General features: G+C 56.7%; 7 protein-coding genes across 7 annotated transcripts; 3 read left to right on the top strand and 4 right to left on the bottom strand.

Annotated features, from left to right (window-relative positions):
- Positions 1–2881: 2881 nt before the first annotated feature.
- C8Q71DRAFT_471100 (uncharacterized protein) lies at positions 2882–4629 on the bottom strand. The gene is made up of 4 exons (XM_047918757.1): positions 4455–4629; positions 4331–4395; positions 3961–4269; positions 2882–3883 (listed from the first exon to the last, which is right to left on the bottom strand). The coding sequence occupies exons 3-4, from the start codon at positions 4132–4134 to the stop codon at positions 3329–3331; spliced, it is 729 nt and encodes a 242-aa protein (XP_047781620.1). The 5' UTR covers positions 4135–4269; positions 4331–4395; positions 4455–4629; the 3' UTR covers positions 2882–3328.
- A 100-nt stretch (positions 4630–4729) lies between these two features.
- Positions 4730–6008, top strand: C8Q71DRAFT_471079 (uncharacterized protein). The gene is made up of 3 exons (XM_047918756.1): positions 4730–4944; positions 5001–5716; positions 5772–6008. The coding sequence occupies exons 2-3, from the start codon at positions 5226–5228 to the stop codon at positions 5881–5883; spliced, it is 603 nt and encodes a 200-aa protein (XP_047781619.1). The 5' UTR covers positions 4730–4944; positions 5001–5225; the 3' UTR covers positions 5884–6008.
- Positions 6009–7722: 1714 nt separating this feature from the next.
- C8Q71DRAFT_471009 (uncharacterized protein) lies at positions 7723–10965 on the bottom strand. The gene is made up of 3 exons (XM_047918755.1): positions 10964–10965; positions 10842–10909; positions 7723–10787 (listed from the first exon to the last, which is right to left on the bottom strand). The coding sequence occupies exon 3, from the start codon at positions 10775–10777 to the stop codon at positions 7871–7873; it is 2907 nt and encodes a 968-aa protein (XP_047781618.1). The 5' UTR covers positions 10778–10787; positions 10842–10909; positions 10964–10965; the 3' UTR covers positions 7723–7870.
- A 2256-nt stretch (positions 10966–13221) lies between these two features.
- Positions 13222–13698, top strand: C8Q71DRAFT_721757 (uncharacterized protein; the record flags this gene model as incomplete). The annotated part of the gene is made up of 1 exon (XM_047921473.1): positions 13222–13698. One exon carries the CDS (start codon positions 13222–13224, stop codon positions 13696–13698), a length of 477 nt encoding a protein of 158 aa, XP_047781617.1.
- A 1623-nt stretch (positions 13699–15321) lies between these two features.
- On the bottom strand, positions 15322–15871 carry C8Q71DRAFT_702863 (uncharacterized protein; the record flags this gene model as incomplete). Its single annotated transcript, XM_047920272.1, has 4 exons — positions 15322–15511; positions 15570–15649; positions 15699–15749; positions 15803–15871. The coding sequence occupies 4 exons, from the start codon at positions 15869–15871 to the stop codon at positions 15322–15324; spliced, it is 390 nt and encodes a 129-aa protein (XP_047781616.1).
- Positions 15872–16038: 167 nt separating this feature from the next.
- C8Q71DRAFT_470952 (DNase I-like protein) lies at positions 16039–18567 on the top strand. Its single transcript, XM_047918754.1, has 6 exons — positions 16039–16253; positions 16304–16335; positions 16385–16452; positions 16505–17143; positions 17194–18139; positions 18195–18567. Exons 1-6 carry the CDS (start codon positions 16230–16232, stop codon positions 18340–18342), a joined length of 1857 nt encoding a protein of 618 aa, XP_047781615.1. The 5' UTR covers positions 16039–16229; the 3' UTR covers positions 18343–18567.
- Positions 18511–20909, bottom strand: C8Q71DRAFT_702679 (kinesin-domain-containing protein; the record flags this gene model as incomplete). Its single annotated transcript, XM_047920264.1, has 7 exons — positions 18511–18567; positions 18626–18697; positions 18753–18800; positions 18852–19316; positions 19365–19478; positions 19528–19671; positions 19722–20909. 7 exons carry the CDS (start codon positions 20907–20909, stop codon positions 18511–18513), a joined length of 2088 nt encoding a protein of 695 aa, XP_047781614.1.
- Between the last annotated feature and the right edge of the window lie 586 nt (positions 20910–21495).

The following is a 21495-nucleotide window of genomic DNA, read 5'->3' as shown; positions in this document are numbered from 1 at the left end:
AAAGCTGCCGAGGCTTCTTGCTGAGTCGTATCAAACGAAATGGCATGGTGGCGTGAGTGGCCTCACATGGTGGCGAAGTCGCCGAGGGTCTGGAGGCCTGCGTGCGTCTGAAACAACAGCGGCGGTCTGGTTGTGCCATGCTGGCGGATGAGTCCCACGTGGATTTACATTCCAGATAGTACCCAGCCCGCACAAAGCTAATTAGTGGACTGATCATGAGGTAACAGCAACGCACTGTATCCTCTGGGCCCGGGTAGGAAGTAGACCGAGATACCGGCAGGCTTTTGTCACTCGCCGCACTGTTGAACGTAAGTACGGTTGAAGGAAGCGGAGGATCGGATATGGTACCATGATGCGGCGACCCGGAGACACCCTACTTCAAGTTCAACTGACGAGGTGCTGGCTAATATGCAGATCTGTGATTGTCATGATTGTCCGCGGTCGGACAGACGTCGTAAGCGCTTGGATGAAGGCGCTGTTGTCACGGTGACACCCATTCAGAGCAGGATATACGAGAGTGCCGCGGCGCCCGTATCTGCAGTCGAGGCTCATACGTTCGGAAGTGGAGTTAGATGTGGCGGATGATCCAGTCAAAAGTGGAGCCATCACGATTCACAGTACTAGTATTGACCAATACAAATCTTCATCATTACAGAACCTGCAAGTACCAAAAATCAAATTCAATCCGGAACTTCGCAAGATTGAGGCGATGCAGCGGGAGACAACCTGAGAAAACTCGAAGAAGCATCACACAAGTCCTGCGCGGACAACCCAAGACAATCCACCCGTGTTCGTCGTGCTCTGCACCGGCGCAGGTTTCACCGATGCAGTTGCCGCCGGTCCACACATGTAAGGCCCCCGGCTTGTGCGCTACCATTGCCGCATCCGGCGTGGGCCCCGCCGTCGGTCGAGCTGACTTGACTTCGTCGGTCGCGCGTCGTGCGGTTCGAGTCGCGTTGGTCATGCAGCAATGACACAGAGAACAAATAGTGCAATTATCGGACACTACTAGGGAAGGTACATCGCGGAGCGCAAGACCAAGAGTCAAGGAATACTGTACTTATCGTCGGCGTACAAATTCGGCGCGAGTTGGTTTCCCCTCGCACGAATGCGAGGGTACTTATCCCGAGGACCACGTAAAGGTCCGCGCCCGGACGAGCACCGCGTCTCCGCGAGTGCTCGCCCGCCCTCGGGGGCTCTTGTAGCTCTTGCACTTGAGGCTTGCCTGTTATTCTGGCGCTTGACTCTTCGCCCAGTCGGAATCGGATCGTCTTCACTTCTGCCCTTTGGGGCGCCGAACTCTTCCGCTCGCCGTCGAGCTCTTGAGGCGGCCTCATCCTTTCGGCGCTTGACCCTTCGCTCTTGTGAGCATATTGATGAAGGCGCGCAGAGACCTTCACTCGTTCGAGCCTTTGAGATGGAACCCGATTGGAGCGCTTGACCCTTCACTCGCTTCTGAGACCTTGACGCGGCTATCGTTGCAGCGCTTGACCCTTGACCATCATCCCTTACAGGTCCGGGGAGCACTTTTGCGATATAGCTTGCCACGCTGTGAGATACGAGCGGGTGTGAGTAAGATGAGAAGAAACATCGAGGGTATAGACATACCGTGCATTGTCCCGGACGATGCCGCCGAGCGGACTTGACTCGGCCCTGCACACCGGCGGACGAGGCGCACACGGAGAGACACATACCGTCGCCCCCATCAGCGCAGTGGCTGGCAGCGGTAAGTCGAACTCGCGACGTCCAATGGGCCTGGTGCGCAAATGATTGCTGAGGTGCAAGCGGCGAGCATGAGCGGGATGAAGCGGGGAACAGTCTCGTAGACGTACCGTGCCTATATTGGACCCCGTCGCCGAGCGATCTTGACTCGGACACCACAGACAGGCGAGGGAGAGACCTATAAGTATACAGGGGGCTGACTGTTAGTGAACGCCACTCGACCCTGCGCGCGGCTGACACGACGTACCTTTGTGCGCGTCGAGGCGCGTCCTTTCACCAGTGCCGTCCCTACTCCATTGGGTAGGGAGGCAGCACGCGTCGAGGCGGGACTAGAGGCCGACCGCCCGTGGAAGGTCGAAGGGAGCGGGGGAGATGGGAGTGGCGGAGAGACCCTGGCGGGCCCAAGTTCGAACTTGGACGCCCTCTTATGCGATTGGGACAATGGCCGGAGCCACACAGGCGAAAGATTCGCACGGCCCACCTGACTCGCAGCCACGATCCGCCAAGGCGCAATGCGACCGCGGTTGCCGGATTTGGGCAATTGTGGGTCCACCTCGAAGACAAAGCAGTCGCTCGAAATGGCAAGGCTATGTTCAGTGCCATGAGGTAGACGGGCCTGGACGAGCACGATACTGGTCGATGAACGCGATAAGCCTCATTGGGAAGGTCCGCGACCCGCACGGGGCGATGTAAAGGGGTGCACGCGTTTCCGTCGTGATGAGGATGGTGGACAAAGCATACCTAGACAAGTAGCCGAGTGGCAGCGAGTGGCACAGCTAGTCGGCGACGCTGTGCCGGGACACCGCAAGTTGTCAGAACCCCGAGAAAGGTGCTAGTGCGTGCTCTTGCGGATGGAAGGAGCCAATCGACGGAGTAGACTTAGCATCCAGCTTCGGCAGACATCACGGAAGTGACCTCGATTGCGAGATCATGGCCAATCAGGTATACCACCGTTGGCTTGCGCACCCAAATGGCCCGCATCCAGTGCCATGCAGCTGCATAGCATTCGTCCTGAGTAGACGACTTCTGCTCCGGAAACCACTGAGAACGTCGAAGGCCTCGAAGGGGGACAGCCACTGGCACGGCGCACCGCCGTGACGTGTCAGCTGCGCAGCTTACGCACTCAAAAAAACCTAGGAACGGACCAAAATAACAGGCTACAAGTCTCAGCCAGGCGATCAGTACTGCGACGGGCTTTGAACGCGTTCGAGAATCGAGGCCCTGGTCAACAGCCTCAGTGCCAAATGGTGGCGGTGGCGGTTGGCAACACCGCGGGCGCAAACTCGATCCTCCTCCACCTTTCCCGGCCCGGGATTCCTTGCGCTCTGCTTTCAAGTTGGCAGCCGCCGCACAGTACTTGCCCTCGTCGTCTGCCGCTCTTAGGTCTCTCTGCGGAATGCTCTGCGCCCATCAGATTCTACAGCAATGATACGTGACGCGGACGTGATGTGGCTGCCAACGTAGGCCGCTCATTTACAAAGGAAACGCGCTCTACGTGACCCCCATGATGCTCACTGGCAGCCTATGTAAGAAGACCGTGACTGTTACAGTCATCATTCCAAAGTCGTGCGGATACTTCATCTCAGGAGCGTATTGCGAGAAGTGTTTAGTAAAGGAAAGGTACGAGTCGGTATGGTACGCGTTTTGCCCATTCATCCCAACTCTCCCCGAATTGCTTTTTCATCAACGCATCCTCCTGACTGCACCGCATGATCATGCTCAGCCCAATGTACGCCTGGACTCCCACAAACGCACACGCCGCAATCATTCCCCCAGGCCTATCCAGCCACCCTGCCTCGCGCGCCCACGAGCCTGCACAGCAGTTCCACAGCGTGACCCCGATCGTCTGCACGCACCAACCCGTATAGCTCGGATGGCGCACAACCGAGTATGGCCCATTCGTGCACAGCCGGTGTCCCTCCTTCACCGTCACCTCGAACGTGAAGAACCTATCCAACGTCCGGAAACATGCCATGCGGATCGCGGCGCCGAACGCAGTCAAAGCGCAACCTGCGAGGACGACGGGCGTAGGTTGTATCCGCGCAGCTGCACCGGTGCCGACAAGGATAAGCCTGCGGAGGATGTTCGTGCTAAGCTCGCTTGGGTACTCGCGCGCGATGAGTACGGCGACCGTGCATCCCGCGCTCGCCCACGTCATGTACTGACGGCACACGTCGTAAGTCAGTATGTATCACCAGACGTGTCCGAGTTGTGTGTCGGGCACATTTCCCTGCTCACCTTAACCGCGTCTCCCATGCGCCTCGCGACCTTGCCGAAAATCCGCTCCGTAGGCTTGACATCCTGCCTCACTTCGTCATCCTTCGGGGGTGGCGTCGGCGCTGTGCTCGAGCGGTGGGTCATATACGCAGCCACGCCTAGGAGCGCGACATGGAAGGCCGTTCGGGTCGACATGGTTCCCAGTGATTTCTAGAGTGCAGCTGTAGAGGGCGTCTGCAGGATCACACGAGTCGCACAGAGATGACTGGCCAGTGGCTGCAGCAGATGGATACGGGGACCGGACCTGCTATGACACGGAAACCTGACGGTCTGGCGTCCGTAGGACTTCGTTTAAATACAGTGAGCCATCCGAACATTTTCCTTCGCGTACTTAGTCGTCGAGGTCCGAGGAGTCGGGGCCCCGGATTCACCGCCTTATGCAGATCTGACTCGGATCTGCGTACAGCATCAGTTGCCTACGACCTTTGAGTCTCACTAAGTAGTCAAACACAAACCGTTTGAACTCAGCCGACGCCTTGTCTATCGCAGAACAGCCCGATTTCTCTGTGTCAAGTCTGTTTCGGACGCGTTAACTGCTGTAAGCCTCTCTCCAGAATCAGATGTATAAATATTGAACGCTGTTTGTAGATGAGACTGGAGACCTCGACACAACTTCCATGGTATGACTCTGAGCTATGCGGAGGATGCGTTCGGTGAAACATCGGCAATTGGTCTTGTACTCCGTATAGGCCAACAACGTGGCAATGATTTCATTTGCAGAGCTCAGGTTGCCTATGAAGACGGGTTATAAGCGATAGACCGTTTACGGACCGTCTTGACTCCTGAGCGGTGAATACTCACACTACTCGCCGAGAGCGTACTCCTAGTACGCTGGGATGTCTAGTTGAGGAGATTGCCGGGGTCGACCAGCCTGGGGTCGACGCAAAGTCGTGCTGATTGGCGATGATTTCAGCTGACTCGGATGAGAACTTACATCCTCTCGAAGTGAGTGTTGGGTCTCTAGGTCATGTGTGGTCCATTAATGCTGAATGGGATACTAGTATGCGACTTCTCACTCATTGATGGAAGAGGGATTTGTCGGATAGAGTCGGCGACCCTCTCACTGGGTCGAGGGACTCCCTTCGGAGAGCCTCCGAGACCCAAACTCTGCCGGCGCCGCACGATGTCAAACTCAAACTTAAAGCGTGATGACACCAGCGCCTGTGGGATAATCGTGTAACGGTCGACCATCGCTTTGTCGGACAGACTCTCGACATTCAACACTGATGCAGTACCTTGACAGACAGTCGCACACCAACATCATCAATGCCGTGTCTATCTGGGAAACCGGTCCCCTATCTGTTCACAGCAACCCCGAATTCCCCTATGTACCTCGCTTGGGGGTAGATGGGACGGAGGTCGCCGCTGCGGCCATCGCTTTGTACCTCACTTTGGTCTTGAACACCAAAGGAGGTGAGCACGCAGTCCTCGGCTCGGCAAACGGTAATCGCCTGTGCGAGATCATAAACCTTGCGCGCGACCTCCCGGCTATCGATCCACTCATCTCTTTCAACTCTCATACTGCATCGATCGTACACCCGCTCAAACGTATGAGACATATGATATCTACTGGGGAAGGCCGTCCAACTGGCTTCCGGCAACGCCTCAAGCGGCTGCTTCGGTTGAGTCCCGGACGCACTGGCCTTTCTGAGGAGCAGGAGGCGATGTTAGACCATGGACTTCATAGTCTGCTTTGTGATATGCGGAAGAAACGACCGTTCGTCCTCTTTCCCCTCTTTTTTTCGGCGTCATGACAATGTGTGGCACCATAGGTACATTCCGAGGAATGCCAATGATGTTTTAGGAACTCAGAATCTGCTCCATCTCTCGCTGGGATTGCCACTCACCATCGTATGGATCATCTTGGAGCGTGCCGAGTACTGAGTCCGGGCAGTTGGCACTGCGATAGTCAGATCGAGAGTTCCCTCAATCCCAAACTTGGAAGTAGTTTTCTATGGGACAAAGGCGCGAGTACCAGTCTTCGCCAAGAGCGTTAGACCCGTCCGCAGGATTATCTGCACGATTGCATCGCAGGAGAGAGGTGAGTGCTTCCGAGCGTGCGGGAGCATGTTTGATCACTCATGTACTAACCTCAAGGTTCAATCGCAACCGAGGAACCATCCGACGACGACAAGACCGGGACATGGTTCCAGGTGGGGGTGGATGATATCCGAAGCCCTCGAAGCCTGTTAAAACAGTTTGCTGCTTCGAAACCGCCCGTTATTCATCTGGTGCACTGGGATGCTTCGTACGCAGACGGAGAGTCGACAAATGAAGATCGGTGGCAGGAATGGTTGGGCAACCTTCGACCCGGCGACACAGTAGATTTTGGTGTAGCAGAAGTGGGTTCTGGGTTCGCGAACTTCATGGGGCCGGCGAGGATCGAGATATATTGTGCGTGTGTTTGAGCGATGTTTGAGTGTCGTTGCACCGGTAAGCATGTTTAGTCTCACCTAGCTGGCACTGGGTCACTGACCTACTTTAGGAGCAATGTAGGATGCCCTTCGACGCCGCCAAAGTATATACTCGCCAGACGAAGCAGTACGGCTTTCATTGCTCTTAGATCCTTTCTTGGTGTACCATCGCGGACTCAGAGGCGGATTTACGGTGATAGAAACTTGGTACTAGAGACCTAGTGCGGTTGCTTCGAGTCGTCTTGATTTCTGCCAGTCGATCTCACACAGTCACCGCCGTACTCTGGATAATATACCTCACTCTTTGTGCATATGTTCAGCGGTCCGGTCATCGAGCATTGGTCCTCGATTGCCACTGGTGGGCGCACTGCCGAAGCATATCGCGGCTAAGAATGTTGTCGAGGCACATCATCTCCAAGTTTCTGATCATTTGAGCAGAGCTCTTCACGACCTCGCTCCTATTGCTATACCTGCGCGGCATCTGTAGTGGGCTGATGTCATGAGTCATGTTGCAGTGAGAGATGTCCGACGATCATGATGAGCTCACAAGGCCCCTCGCAGGCCGACTGCACCAAACACCCTTCAATAATACCGATTGAGTGAGCTCCAGCACTGTTCAGCCGCCGAGCATAGTACCATCGAATCCGATGTGACAAAGTATGCGGTGATGATACGACCCAATTGTATCTGCTAGTATGTGACGCACCTGGCATGGTGACACGTACGGACACGATTTACTCGCAATAAGAAGAGCTGCCCGGGGGACTCCCTCCTCCCTCCTCCTACGCTTCACAATACGGTGGCACTGCGGTTACATAATCATCTGTGCACCGAAAAATGCCTCCGGACATGGGGCTTGTCGGCACGTCGTGTCACTAGCAGGGCGACAAGGGGCCCGGGGCAATGTTGGTGAGCCGCGCGCCATTGTCGGTAGACGAATGTCGAACAGCTCTTAGACTTCTGCGCATCATGATGCGATTGCGGGTACGGTTTGATTGTACGCACAACTGACCATCAAGGTATTATATCTCTAAGTACACGAAGTCCAACTTACAGAGCGTTGAGCGGCGTAGACTCGTTGGAGTGTGAGAACGATCAGGTCTCTTGGCCTTCGGACTCCAGACTAAGATCAGTCTATGAAGAGGGTACCGATGTACAGTGAACGCGACGTGTATCCAAGCATGAGACACGATGAATAAACTATGGGGCAGTACTATCTACTGCACGATAACAACAAGGACAATATACGCGTCGGGTATAGAATGGATAGTTATGGGATACACAAGATTCAGGGCAGTCGTATATTAAACTAGCTACCTAGCAGCACGACGAAAACGAGTGGCACTCCTACATGTGAGGAGCATTGTCAATGTCATATCACTAACATCAGTGAGCATACTTTAGCGCGCGCGCGACACCTCCGTCTACCTACCCCCATTCCAAATCATCATCTAACTTCAGAGTTCATACTTGGACAGGCGCAAGCTATCCGATAGCAAGCCTGTCTCACCAATGTGCAAGGTCCCGCCTGCACGCGCACTGCGCTCAAGCAACGCGTCCCACTTATCCTGCTTCTCCTGCTCCGTCCACGCTTGTCGCGGCGACTCGAGTTCCCGGAACAGCAGCGGCGAGCGTTGCGACGAGCTCGACGATGGCGACGTCGAGGACGACACGGGAGACGACGAAAGAGACGGCGCAGATGTCTTGCTGAAGCGAGAGGCATTGACCGTGCTCGTCGAGTCTCGCTCAGGGGCGAATCTGCCCAGCGAAGTCTGCACCGGCGGCCTAGGGGTCCGCGGGGTACCCGGCGAGCGCGCTGACGCAGATGCACTCGCCAGCGCAGCGGCGGAGGGCACCTGAATGCTCGCCGGCGTTCTGCGCGAACTGCGTGCCGGCCGCGGTGGTGCCTGACCAAACTCGGACAGCGGGAGGGTGCTTGGAGAAAGGGCAGTGGGAGAGAACGTATTTACACAATCATCCGTGCTGAATGACGGTAGGGTTGGGGAAGCTGAACGCTCCTGTGGGGACGGGTCGCGAGTGTTCGTGCCCGAGCGCCGTGGAGGTGGCCGCAGCGATTGCGGCTTCTCGTCCGCAGAGCTCGTGTACGGCTCGGGGCCAGCGCTTGGCTCAGAGGCCGACCGGACAGGCTTGCGCTTCGGTGACACCTTCGGTACTGCAGCGTTGATCACGTCAAGCCGCCCCAGCTCGTCAGGAGTCATGATATGATGTCCAACGGTTGATGCCTGAGAACCAGGAACGGGAGGGACGTCTGCGCCGTATGACGACGTCGACGATCGCATCGAGTGAGCTTTCGGGAAAAAGCCGGACGAGGCGGGTTCAGAGGAAATGGGGGAAGACGACCTGGTCGCCGTGCTTGGTCTCGGCATAGATGGTGATGACGAATGCTTTCCGCCTGTCGAAGGCCTTGAAGCTGTCGTATGTCGAGATGATGCCTTCTGGCTGGACCCAGTGCTTGGACGTCCGCTACCCGAAGAACGCCCCTGCATAGAGGCTGACTTGGATGCCCGATCCTCCGTTGTGCTCCCTTTTGTAGGTGAATGGCGAATCTCGAATGTCGAGCGATGATCTACGAGCTTTTGCATGCCCAGCGGCAAGGGTGGTACGGGAGGTGGTGTCGACGTGCGTGGCTCACGATACTTGTCCCTGAGCCCGCCAGTGCTGATCCGTTTGACGAGCTTCCACCACTTGCCCCCGGCGCCATCGTCCTCCCGCTCACTCTGCATGCCCTTTGCATGCCCTAGCCTACTAGGTCCTGCCCGCGGCCCGCCTTCATCAAGAGGGGTCTCACGTCCCGTCGGCCACTTGTCGTCCTGGAGACTGCGTGGGCTGTGGGGACTATGAGGACTGTTGCGCGCCGTGCGTATTGATGGATGAGTCGGAGAGTGCTGAGACAGCGTATGTTCTTCCCCGAGAGAGGATGGCTTTGACGACCTCGGCGGCTTAGATTCGTACGCCCGCCAGCTCTCCTCTCGCGAATGGCCCACATACTCCCGCTCGCCTTTGACGATGTCGGCGACCCTCTTGAAACTGCCGCTCATCTTCCTCGACAGCGTACGTCTCGACTTCTTTTGAAACTCGCCCCCCGCTTTGTCTGCTGAGACATGCGCTGGTGCCGACGAGGGATCACCCACAAACGCACTTCTGGCAGCGACTACATGTCCAGAGCCGCTGCCGAAGACAGTGTAATATGGCCCAGTTGTTTCCTCTTCCTCTGCGATCTCCATTGACACCCCACGCCGCTCCTTGCCGTTGCTCGATGATGGGTCGCCCGGTAGTCTTCTAACGTCGTCATCCCACCCCGAAATCACCTCCAATTCCGAGCGTCGCTGCTCCTGTTGCTTGTATGCGAGCGCGACTTGACCCGCTGGGGTGAGGGCAGACGGAGAGGGTAGCGAGTTCTTGCGTGGACTGCTAAGTCGCATCGCCCCTGCTTCAGTTGCCAGCGGTCTGAGGCCGTCGATGGAGCGCATTCTTCGTCTGGAGGGAAGTGTGCGGGTCGTGGGGTTCTGAGCCTCAGTAGTGGAGGGCCGACGTCTAAGGACATTGGGCTTCCTCGGAGGTTCCTTAACTTGGGGCGGAGACATAGGCTGCGAGGACCGCGAGCTGGACCGGGGCGGGTCGCGTGAGGGTGACCGGTTTGGCGAGGCCGAACTCCTGGACGACGGCCTCAGAGCTAGTCGATCCAACTGGCTAGGGTGTAGCCCAAAGGATAACGCAGTCGCCTGGGCGAACTGACGAGATGAGGTTGACAACTCTGAGTCGGAGGGAAGGGAGATAGCTGACGAGCTCGACGTAGTATGGACAGCTGGCTTGCTCATCAGCCGTTTAAAGTCGAGGTGCACGCCCGCATCACTGTGGTTGCCATCGGTGCTCGCACCAGACACTTTACGGAACTGGCGAGGTGAGCGCCCTGGTCCGAGCCGCGCAGGAAGAGTCATCCCTGACACGTGCGAATGCGATCTGCTAGATAGAAGCGAAGTAGACGTGGAGCCTGGACTCCCACTGTGACCAGCAGTGGGGAAGGCTGTGTCGGAGACCGACGAAAGAGGCGATCCCGACGGCTGAGAGGTACTACACGTCTTGGACGGGCCCGCGACAGCGGTAGATGGGCGCGCTTGCATGTCATGCGAGTCGACCGTTTGCGATCTGTTCGCATGCGACGCCGATCTGACGGTGGATGAAGTGCTAAGTGATGATGTGTCAACTGTGCGGTGTCTAACGGGCTTTTCGGGTGCTTTGCGGGGTCCAAGTGGCGTTCCACGCGATGAGCCATTGAGGCGGGATGTCGAGTCGAGGGAGTGTTGCATGGCCGCGCCATGTTTGTCAGAAGTAGAGGTCGCCATTACGTATGCACTGTCGCACGAGGTTCACCGCACGACTCGACCGCGAAGGCAATAGACCACTCACGTTGTCAGTCAATCGAAGCAAGAGCGTAAGCACAAAACATATATGACCGCACAAAGGGCTAGCAATGCCTGGGCAGCGAGGAGGTCGTGAGATAGAAGACGAACCAACGGGGAGGGACTCACATTCCAGCGATCAGGACTATGGACGGACAAGATGAACGTTGGCTAACGTGAGTCTTGAAAATGAAACGCGTGGCTTATGTCGTCAAATATCAACACGTGTGGACGGGACTCTCGACCCGGCGGCGAGTCGACCGGTAGGTATGGAGACTGCGGGAGCTGGTGGCCTAGGCAGGATAATCAAGGAGACGGTGCGATTACCGGGGGACTGCTGGCTGGCTGGCGAGGACGCGGGAGCACGGCGAAGACAGGTAAAGACAGACAGAAACGACAGTGGGTGCAACGAGCGGCGGGTCGGCGTGCTGGCGGGAGACGATCTGACGAGTCGGAGGCTGCACTCTGGCGAATGGGATGCGCCCGGAAAATGAGGCGGGCACGTGCGCCCATTAAGCCTCTCCCGGCCGCGGTGCCGCCCTGCTCTCCCGATCCGAGCACACCGATCAGATTCGCCAGCGATCTTCGCCGGGCGTAGTTCGCATGTTCAACTTGCTGTCCCGAGCCCGCCCAGCACCAGTTCGTCTGCCAGTGCTCTCTTTACGGTTAGTTCGGTCGCAGGACTCCCTCAAATTGGCCCAGCTTGAACGCTCGATATCGCCGCCCATCTACCTCGTATGTCTGGCCCGCAGAGCGACGAGTAGACCGGTCTGCAAAGACTTGACTTGTGCGATGAGGAAATAGCGGCACACGCCACGAGAGCGATAGCAAGGGTAGGGACTGGTGAAGAAAACTGCTGCACTTTCTCCGAGGTTGGAGCGATCATCATACTACAGAAGAACCCGGACGCAGTACCGCTGTAGAGGCTCAGAAACCGCAAGCCATCGTGTCGCTTCAAAGTATACACGCACAACGAATGTCGAGTGCCCCATTATGTAGCCCAAATGAAGCCTATTACCTGAGCACTCGGAGTAGAGTAAGGTGAGGGGTACAAGTCAAGCTCGTTCGTGAAAGCTTTGTGCGACGACATCTCCTTGACATGCAGTGAACTGTGGTCATTGACGGTGACCGCGTGATACTCACGGATATCGAAATCCCCTTTGAGTCTACCACAGAGAGATTATCCTCATCAGAGCACATTGCCATACTAAGCCTCTGAAACATGCCAATGATGCCATTGACAGCTTGTGCGAATGCCCCGTTGAGAACCGACCGCAGAAGGTTTTCCATCGCGCCAGAACTTCGCGCCGAAAAGTAATATATCCACTTGTCGTACATTAGACGGAGATACGGAACCAATATCACTAGCATGATGCACCGGGTGACTAGAGAACGCCGGGGCTCCCGCACCAAAGGCTCTCCGAATGCGACACTCGATTGAGTCTTTCCGGGAGGATGGCCCCCCGGCGTGCGGTAGCCCGCCTACACTGCGTGGCTGTCGCAGGAGGAGGTCGCTTTGGAAGTCGGCGTCGACCTTTCGAGTGCCATGCGCTTCTTCCCACGTAACCGACTCTCGCCCGTGAATCCCCCTTTCCCGAGAATTCGAGTGACCTTGAATTTGTGGCTCCCAGAGAATTGGCCAACAGAGGCGCCGGGGTGGGGGCCTAGGCGAAAGGGTCCGGGATGGAGGCCAGCCCTGTCTCAGCGCCATACGCCATGGATGAACCGCTTGCCCGTGGACGGGCTCATGCGCCATGAGGAAGCATCGGCGGGTGACCCTACAAAGAGGCAGAAAAGCACTTCTATTCATTCTTGAGCACTGAGGTTTCACACAGTTAGCCGACCATCATTGTAGTCCCTCGGAGGAATCAACCTGAGGTACGAGGGCATTCCCGAATTGGGCGACGCTGATCAGACCGCGCCACCGGAACCGCGACCGGTGACCGGAGCCACATCGTCGCTTGCGCCCGATCGGGATTCTATACCAACCACCGCGTGAATTCTTCCTCAAGTCGGAGGGGGCCCCCCCTTGAGCGCCGGGTCCCGGGCTGTCCCGGAAGCAGAGATGAATTTGCCGAGAGGGTCGCTCGCGCCCCATCAGAGTCATGGTGTTGTTCTCACTCGCGTATCGGCGCGCCCTCGCATTGCCCGCCCGTCTTGAGAGAGAGACCACATCTGCGGTGTTTCAATCCGCGAAGCGAGCCATGGGCAGAGATATAACTGGGGGGACAAAGGGGGCCTGGGCTTCCAGCAGCGGTTCATCGAACGCCCCCCCCCCTCTTTCAACTCCCGCTAGTCCTTCCTAAGTAAAGCGACCAACCAAAAGTGAGTTTCATTCATCGCCTCTTGTAAACACGGCACTGATCGTACCGTCCAGTTCCTTCATCATGGCCCAAAAACGGATCTACCTCTGCCACTACGCCCGTAACGGGGACGCAGCTAAAGAGGAAAAGGACCATCCCCCGAGGCACTGGGAAATAAACATCCGGATGTCCAAGGACGTCAATGATCCCTTCGGGAAGTCCATCGGCCATGTCTTCCACGTCGTGGGGAGCGTGGGTAATCAGTGGGTCTTCAAACACTTGGAGAACAAGGACTACTCCCAGACCCGGGCTTGGGCGGGATGTGTCTTCGTAGGCACGGTCGAGGAGTCGAAGATCGGCGAATTCGAGCGCGTGTTGGCATCCGTACCGCTCCAACCCGGCCACCCCACCTGGAACTGCCAGAACTGGGCATGGGATGCACTCCTCTTGTTGCGCCAGCAGGGGTACAACATCGTGCTCCCGCCCACGTTTAGGCGTATGCACGAGTTGATGGAGGATGCGAAGAACATCGGATGGGATATTGGCACCGACTCGGACTAGGTGCTACCGTGCTTCCCCATGTTCGGTCGAGTTCCCGTCGTTATCACCGTTTTCACCAGCACGTCGTACGCACATCCCTGTTTCCAAAATCCTGTAGCCCGTGATCGCTTGTAATCGCCCGCCGTGCTCTGTCCCCAAGTAGTAGTTAGTCATATCCTGTAGTCTCGAGGTCTGTAGCGTGTTCGTGTCCCGTCTGTTTGTAATGCCATTTGATCCTGCCCTGCATGAACGCGCGTGAAAGACGTTGGGGACTCACCTGGACGGTCGGAGCATCAGTCTGCACGATCTATGCCATCCGGACGCACGACGACTTCGGTATGCGCGCGGCAGCTACCGTCGTCCGACTTGTCCGTCGTGCCCAAGTGGCGACTACAGAAGAGGCTCTCGCCCATGAGCGGCGGCTTCAACGATATCGCGAGCGGTCGGTGGCCATATACTAGTAGCTTGGTCACCTTATATCACGGCCACAGCGATCTCCGTTCCTTACCATAAAGAGGTACGCTCGTTGGCCACACGTCTCCAGGGGAACAGCATGGTGCCACTACATCGGGCCAAAGCTCATCACGACGCTTTGTGGCAAACGCCAAAACGAGCTAGCTTCAACGGCAACGAGTGGCTAGGCCGGCGGCCACGCTTCCACGGGCCCTTTGTGTTTCGAGGAAGGTGGCCACCGCTCACACTATATAAGCAGCAGCGTTCCAACAGCCCCTCTCGCACATCTCCACGCGTCAAGCCAAAGGTAAGGAACAGTCGACATTGTCTAACGTCTAACTCACCTTGGTCTTCACAGAACAACCGAGATGGATCATTCAGCCGTTCTCCCCTCTCCAGTCGACTCCGCCTTCTCCGGCGACACGCTATACTCGGATCTTTACAGCGCAGGCTCACCGACGCTGGTCGACGACGATCAGTGCTCCCCACCTCCTTCGCCGACGGACATCGATTTCCGCGATGAGTACGAAGTCTACGTCGTCCAGTACCATCGCGTGTCGTCTCCATTGACGGCATGGGTGATCGCAATCCGGACACACACGGAAGTGTTCGGCAACGTCTACCGTCTGGACGGCTGTAGGGGCAGCTACAGCTTCAAGCGGGAGGAAGGAGCATATTACGAAGCATCCGGAACATGGCGCGGGAGTGCCTTCATTTGCAAGCTCAGCTTTGCGGAACTCGAAGTCGTGGAGGATGTCATCCATCAAGTGGACATCAGGAACGATGATCCCAACTTCAGCCATAGGATGTGGGTGTTCGACGTCATCCAGGCGTTACAAGCCAATGGGTTCGCTCTGGCGGAAGGCATTAGAACCTACGACGATCTGAACAAGACGATGGGTGATCTCTTGAGCGATTAAGAGCAACAAGGACTTTCGGACTCACGTAGCTTGTGTTCTCGGGTTGTGGTACACACGCGTATGTTTCGCACGAGGTTTTGTAGTTGTCACGGCTTCCATTGATGTATCGTCATATCGCACGTTCTGACTCAAGGTGTTCATCACTCATGCTTTGCGGACGTGCCGAACAGAGCAGAGAGGTATCGTGAAAGCAACATCAGGTAGCCAGATGGAATAACAAGCAAATGCCGATATAGTATAGTACAGACACGCACTGACACTAAGTCCTCCATCACGTATCTTGCTGCATAGGTGTAGCCATCGAGGCCACCGTCGTAGAAGTCCGTTTTCCTTCCCTCCCGAGACCTGCGGCACGTTCCGACTCCTCGACCGTGTAGGCCGGCTCCTTCAGCTCCTTACACCGCCGCTTATGCACTTTGCCCTTCCAATGTGACCGTAGCGCAACATCGGTTTCGAAGTATCTGAGAAGTAGGCACGGGAGGTGAGTGTATGCGAAAACGGTGGATCCGTGAAACTCACTTTGCGCATTCGACGCAGTAATGCTGCGCCAGACCTGGTTTCTCGAAGTCCAAAGGCTGGGCCTCAAGTTTTGCTCGGTTCTGCAGCATACATGAGGATGATACTGCGTTTCCGTATACGCGGACATACCTTTGGGTCCAAGTCAATCAACTGGATCTGATCAAGGTCCCTCGTTCGGGCCTGCAGATTCAAATTTCAATACGTGCGACGTCCTGAGAAAATGCTCGACGTACCCTTGTCCTGGCTGCACGATGTACGTCCCTGATTGCATGATGTGTCCTTGAGCGACGAAGACGACCCATATTGTGTGGAGGAGGTTGGGAGGAGGCTAGTGCAGAGAAGATGACTTCGCAAAAGATGGTGGCGAGCCGGCGGCGATGTTGCGTAGCACGACCTCCTCGGGGGTGGGGAGTAGTGCTGACATAAGCAGAGATCTGTGATCGGGTTGAGTGGCGCTGCCGCTCTGCTTCCGCTCAGTCGTTCACGCCAGCCACAACAACAGCCTGAGCCTCTACGCACGCTGCGTCCCATCCAAATGCTCTTCGCATAGCTGAGTCTTCGAACGAATTCCACTTCAAGAATATATTCTTTACCTCTACACTGCTTGCACACGTAAAGGGGGGATTGGGCACGTAAGACGCGCTGCTATAGTCAGCGGCAATGCGCGTTCTATCGTGGAACATAGTAAGTCGACGCATCAGGTTCCTAGTCTTATAACTTATTGGATAGAACAGAATGGAATACGGACGTTGCCAAAGTATCATCCGTGAGTTTCTATTTCAATGCGTACCACCCTCCGTCTGGACATGGCGTAGATGGAATACGTTCAAGTCCTGCGAGGAGATTCTCGACGCGTTAAACGCGGATATAATCTGCTTTCAGGGTGTGTACCTTTTTTACGCGTTATATCTACGCGTCTAAGCTGCAGAGGCTAGAAATGAAGTCGGCACGCGCAACGTTGCAGCGAGACGCAGCCCTGCCCGGACACTACCTCTCCCTTTTCTCCTTCCCACTAAACAAAGGAGGGTACAGCGGTGTTGCTGTGTACGCAAATTCGCAGAAAGTGACGCCTCTTCGAGCGGAGGAAGGCCTCTCGGGGCTGCTTCAGCCCAACCCACCCTTGTCCGCGGAAGAACGCGTGTCGCCTGCGTATCCGCGGCCCCACCACATTGACCTCTACTCAGACGAGCAGACCGATGCGCCATCTAGCTTCGACGAGCTTGACGGCGAAGGTCGTGCTCTCATGCTGGACTTTGGCCTGTTCGTTCTCATCAACGTCTATTGCCCTGCCGAGACAACCGAGACACGCCTGCCATACAAGATGAACTTTCACCTAATGCTCCAGGAACGCGTGCGGAAACTCACAGAGGAGGAAGGCAGAGAGGTTATGGTGCTGGGAGATATCAACGTTTCTGCGACACCTCTTGATCACGCAGAGGGAAACCTTCCGAGCAACGCCGCGAGTTGGCACGACCATCCTGCCCGAGAATGGATGCGGAAATGGTTAGAACCAAATGGTCCGATGGTCGATGCTATACGGTTGTTCTGGCCAGACAGAAAGAACATGTTCACGTGTGAGCCTCCTCTCATCACCGCTACCGCGACCGTCTCTGATAGCAAGCAGGTTGGAACACGAGACTTCAGGCTCGAGAAACAAATTACGGCGCCCGCATAGACTACGTTCTCGTCACGCGCGGCCTGCTTCCATGGATTAAGCACGGAGATATCCAGGCTTCGCTCAAAGGCTCCGACCATTGTCCCATCTACGTGGATTTGCATGACGAGCTCGTGCTCGACTCAGGGGACAGAGTAAAGCTCTCGGATGCGATGAAGCAGAAGGAAGGTATGCACCCTCCTAGGCTAGCCGCTAAACACTGGGAAGAGCTGGCCGGGAAGCAAACTATGCTCTCTAGTTTCTTTGGCAAGCGCGGCGCACAGCAGTCGCCTCCTGCGGAGACATCACCTCCCTCCGACGCCCCTGCAGCTCCTATTCCTCCTTTGTCGCCGTCGCAGTCTTCGTCGACAACATCGACAGGCACCTATCCTTCTAAAGTCTCGAGTTCCCCTGCACCTTCGCAAAGTCAGTCCAAGATCACGCCCAAAGCGATTACCACGCGTCAGGCGCCCAGTGCCACGGCAGCGAAGAGGAAGGCGCCAGAAAAAAGCTCTGGAAGCTCAAAGAAAAGGAAAATGCAGAACCCATCTCAGCCCAACATCTCTACGTTCTTCGGCAAGCCATCCGCCTCGCCATCGTCTTCAAAAGAAGTCATCGTCGTAGATGACGACGACTCCGATCCCACTGCCTCGCTCGTGCACAACGCTGAAGTGACCGAGGACGACCAGATTGACTCAGACTACCGGCTGGCCCGCGAGCTATCGTTGTCCGAAGGATCCGCGGTGGAGAACGAGCCAAGCGCGACGCCATCCTCATCGCAGAGCAAATCAGCGTGGGCGGGGCTCTTCGCCCCAGTTAAGCCACCAACCTGCACCGTCCACAACGAGCCGACGAGGTTATGGACCGTCAATAAGCCTGGACCGAACAAAGGGAAGAAGTTCTACCTCTGCTCACGGTACGAGTCCCTGCTATGCCCTTGTTCTCGGTGGGATTGACGAGCAGTGCGCCAGACCGGTTGGCCCTGGATATGACAAGGGCAAGGGCGAGCGCCTCCGCGAAGAAGTGAACCATGAGTATCGGTGCAATTACTTCAAGTGGGCGAGCGAGGTCAAGAAAGAGGCTCTTGCTCGACAGCAGCTCAGAGGCAACGGGACTTGACGTCGATCATGCATCACTGCATCTATGTACACACTCACATGTAGTAACAATACATAATACGGAACCGGAACACGGGATGTGATAGGGGAGGTGGCACAGGACCAGCGTTTTCATTGTCCGTGGAGGGCGAGAAAAGAAAACAAGATGGTGGATGGTGGATGCAAGGCATCATGCGCTCGGATTCCGCATCTGCTTCTTCGCGGTGCCAATCGTCGTGTTGTTGACCTGCATGGCGTAGGATGTCAGTCAAACTATGTGCGAGCAAGAAACGGTGGAGACTGACTTTGGTTGCGAAACGCAGAGAGCACAGGGACTCATTCAGGTGATTGGCCAACGGCGAGAGGTTCAAGACCATCTATAGGGATGACACGTCAGGATGTCTCCACACGCTCAGACACGCAGTTGCGTACTAGGGTCTTGGAGTTGCCGCTCAATGAGTTTTGAAGCAAGTACGTCAGCTGCACATGCAACATCAGCACACTGACATCCCTGAGCCATCGCTAACATACCTTGGAGTTCCGGTAGGGGATATGCTTATCGCCCTTCCCCTCACCCTTCTCCCCAAGAGCGGCAATGACATCGCCCAGTGCGCTCAGGCTCTTGTTGATGTTCTGCGTCTCCCGTAGGCGATCCTTGTCGCCCGCGGCGCCGCTTTTCTCCAGCCGCTCGCTACCCGCTAGATCGACGAGGTTCAAGCTACCCTCGCATGCTTCGCCCGTAAGCGTGTTGTCGCCGCGGATGCGGAGCGTGAACACGGAATGCGAGCGGGACGACCGCTCGTTCATGAGCGTCGCTGCCACGGTCCTCCGGGATTGCGCGAGCGAGAGCAACGTGCGCACCTGCGCAGCGGTGGCAAGCGGGACGACGTTGACGTCTGTGACCGTCGTACGCCCGGTCTTGGAGTCGTGCTTGATCTCGTGCTTTTTCTTGTCGAACTCTCCCTTGCCGAGGAGGTCGTTGATTGTCTCGTTGTACTGCGGCCGGTGTCAGAAGGACGGTGCTAACGGGAGTCCGCCACTTACAATCTCGAGGAATTGGCCCTCCATCTTGTACTCCCAGCCCTTGTTTCTGAGCTCCTCGGCCACTCGGAAGACTTGCTCCACGGCCCTAGGAATCATTCCAGCCGTGGTTTCGGTCTGTGAACGGTGAGCTCTGAATCCTTTCGGCGAAGGACATGCGTCTTACCAGCCCGCCTTCCATAGTGAAGGATTTGCCTGATCCCGTCTGACCATACGCGAAGACACAGACGTTGTAGCCGTCTGTGCAACTGTGCGCCAGCTGAGAGATCTCCTCGAATACCTCTGACTGAGTGGAGTGCGGTTCAAATACCTAACACGGCGTCAGATGCTTTCCAGCAAAATCAGAAAAGGCGGGCGTACTCGGTCGAATGCAAATGCCCATTCATCTTTGCGTTCTTGCCCAGTGGCACTCTCGCTGGACGAGCTAAGCACAATCTCCCTGTGATCCATCTTGTCTGGGAATACGATTTGTGCCTTCGCCTCCTCTGTTCGCGTGTTGTCATCCTCCGGATCAGGAGTACCGTTGGGCGTGGGCAAGCCATCCGTAGACGACGTAGAAGTGATCAAACCTCGCGGGGGTAAGTCAGAGGGAAGCAGCGGGCGCACACGGCAGAAGACACGGATGTTGCCCTTCAGCTCCTGCACCATGTTGTGCAGTTTCCGCCGCACGCTCTCAGCCTCACGCGTCTCCTTCTCGAGCTCGGCAATCCGCTTCCGCGCCGCGTCCAGCTCCATGGTCAGTTCCAGACCATTTCTCGAACGCGCGTCGATCTGCGCCTGCATCGCCAGTTGCTGCGCCTGGAAGGCTGTGATCTGGGCGGTCAGTGCGACGTGCGCATCGGACTGGTGCGACAGAGTGGCTTTCAAGCTCTTCACCGTCCCTCTCTCCCTCTCCAGGTCGTCCTGGCACATCCGTAGCTCCTCCTTCAGCTCACGCACCTCCCGCTCCTTTCTCCGCATGTCCGCATCCCGGTCCTCGAGTTCGCGCGCGTGCCGCCGGCGGAGCTGGTTGATCTCGTCGCTCGCGTTGTCCAGTTCCTGCCGCTGAGCGAGCTCTTGTGTCTTCGCCGCCGCGAGCTGCTGCGCCATGGCCCCCTGGTTCGCTTGCAGCTCCGCGACCTTCGCACGCTCGGAGTCCATGGCAGCCGCCAGTCGCTCGGCATCGGCAGCTCGAGCGGCTTCAATAGACGATACCTGGTCCTGTAGAGACTGGAAGCGCTTGTCTTCAGCGGAGACAGTCGTTGGTCTTGTTGACCTCGTCGCGGGTCGTGTGGTCGTGGGTCGAACGGGTGCAGTAGACTTCGGCGGCGCACTCGTCGCACGCTCCGTCCGCCTCGTTGTACTCGTTAATGGAGGTGCCCTGGGCTTCGTCAAAGGCGCGGGTCCCTTCGCAAGTCTGGATACTGCTGGCCTCAGCGGACGCGTTGGTTGGTTGGGGTCGCCCTCTGCGATGGCGGGCAGCTTCCTCGGTGGCTCAGGAACGTTGGCATTCTCGTCTTGGTTAGCCTTCCGCTTGAGAGAGGTCCCTCTCAGCGCTGTCGAGGACATCGAGGGCGCAAGACGTGGGCCGATATGGTCGTCGGAAGAGTGCAGGCGTGGGAGGCGAGACATGGTAAGCGACGGCGGCGAGAAGGCGCACGGCGCCGGGCGCCCACAAACCGAACTGTGTCACGTGAGCGCGTTTTGCTGTGGCGGGGCCTCCGGCCTAGCCACTACATGTACATTAGGTTCGACACAAGCCCCTCGCACGCCACGAGGAGGGTCCTGTAGCGAGGCTAGCCACTACGTAGGCCAGATGTTCACTCTGTAACCCCGGATTGGCCGCCAATGCTTAAGCACTTTTAGTGTTGCAAAGCAAGTAGGATATTTCCGACAGCTAACTATTGATGCGGCCTGAAGGCCTGAAGCATTAAGTCCCTGATTGTAATCTCAAACGCAATGCTGCGCCGCAGCAGCCAACCTTTGAGTGTGCCATTGGGCGACCGGTTTGTGGCGGCGTAGGCGTCCAGAACCTGCTTGACAGTGTAAGGCTAGGCTGTAATCAGCGAGTTCAACCGCAGTCAGCGCACCTGGTGTTGGCCGTAGTGGTTGAAGTTCCGAGGTCCCACATCTTGCATTGATTATGGATTCTCGC

The sequence above is a fragment of the Rhodofomes roseus genome (assembly GCF_022264815.1).
Source record: "Rhodofomes roseus strain CIRM-BRFM 1785 chromosome Unknown C8Q71scaffold_5, whole genome shotgun sequence".
Lineage (NCBI taxonomy): Eukaryota > Fungi > Basidiomycota > Agaricomycetes > Polyporales > Fomitopsidaceae > Rhodofomes > Rhodofomes roseus.
This window is presented reverse-complemented; position numbering and strand designations above follow the sequence as displayed.

Excerpts from the sequence above, each read along its gene's own strand:
- C8Q71DRAFT_471079 (XM_047918756.1), top strand. The coding sequence starts at position 5,226 with ATGCAGTACCTTGACAGACAGTCGCACACCAACATCATCAATGCCGTG. Across the intron at positions 5,717-5,771 it reads GATATGCGGAAGAAACGACC|GTACATTCCGAGGAATGCCA; the intron begins GTTCGTCCTCTT and ends GTGGCACCATAG.
- C8Q71DRAFT_471100 (XM_047918757.1), bottom strand. The coding sequence starts at position 4,134 with ATGTCGACCCGAACGGCCTTCCATGTCGCGCTCCTAGGCGTGGCTGCG. Across the intron at positions 3,884-3,960 it reads GCATGGGAGACGCGGTTAAG|TACATGACGTGGGCGAGCGC; the intron begins GTGAGCAGGGAA and ends GTGTGCCGTCAG.
- C8Q71DRAFT_470952 (XM_047918754.1), top strand. The coding sequence starts at position 16,230 with ATGCGCGTTCTATCGTGGAACATA. Across the intron at positions 16,453-16,504 it reads GGATATAATCTGCTTTCAGG|AAATGAAGTCGGCACGCGCA; the intron begins GTGTGTACCTTT and ends TGCAGAGGCTAG. Across the intron at positions 17,144-17,193 it reads CAGAAAGAACATGTTCACGT|GTTGGAACACGAGACTTCAG; the intron begins GTGAGCCTCCTC and ends GATAGCAAGCAG.
- C8Q71DRAFT_471009 (XM_047918755.1), bottom strand. The coding sequence starts at position 10,777 with ATGGCGACCTCTACTTCTGACAAACATGGCGCGGCCATGCAACACTCC.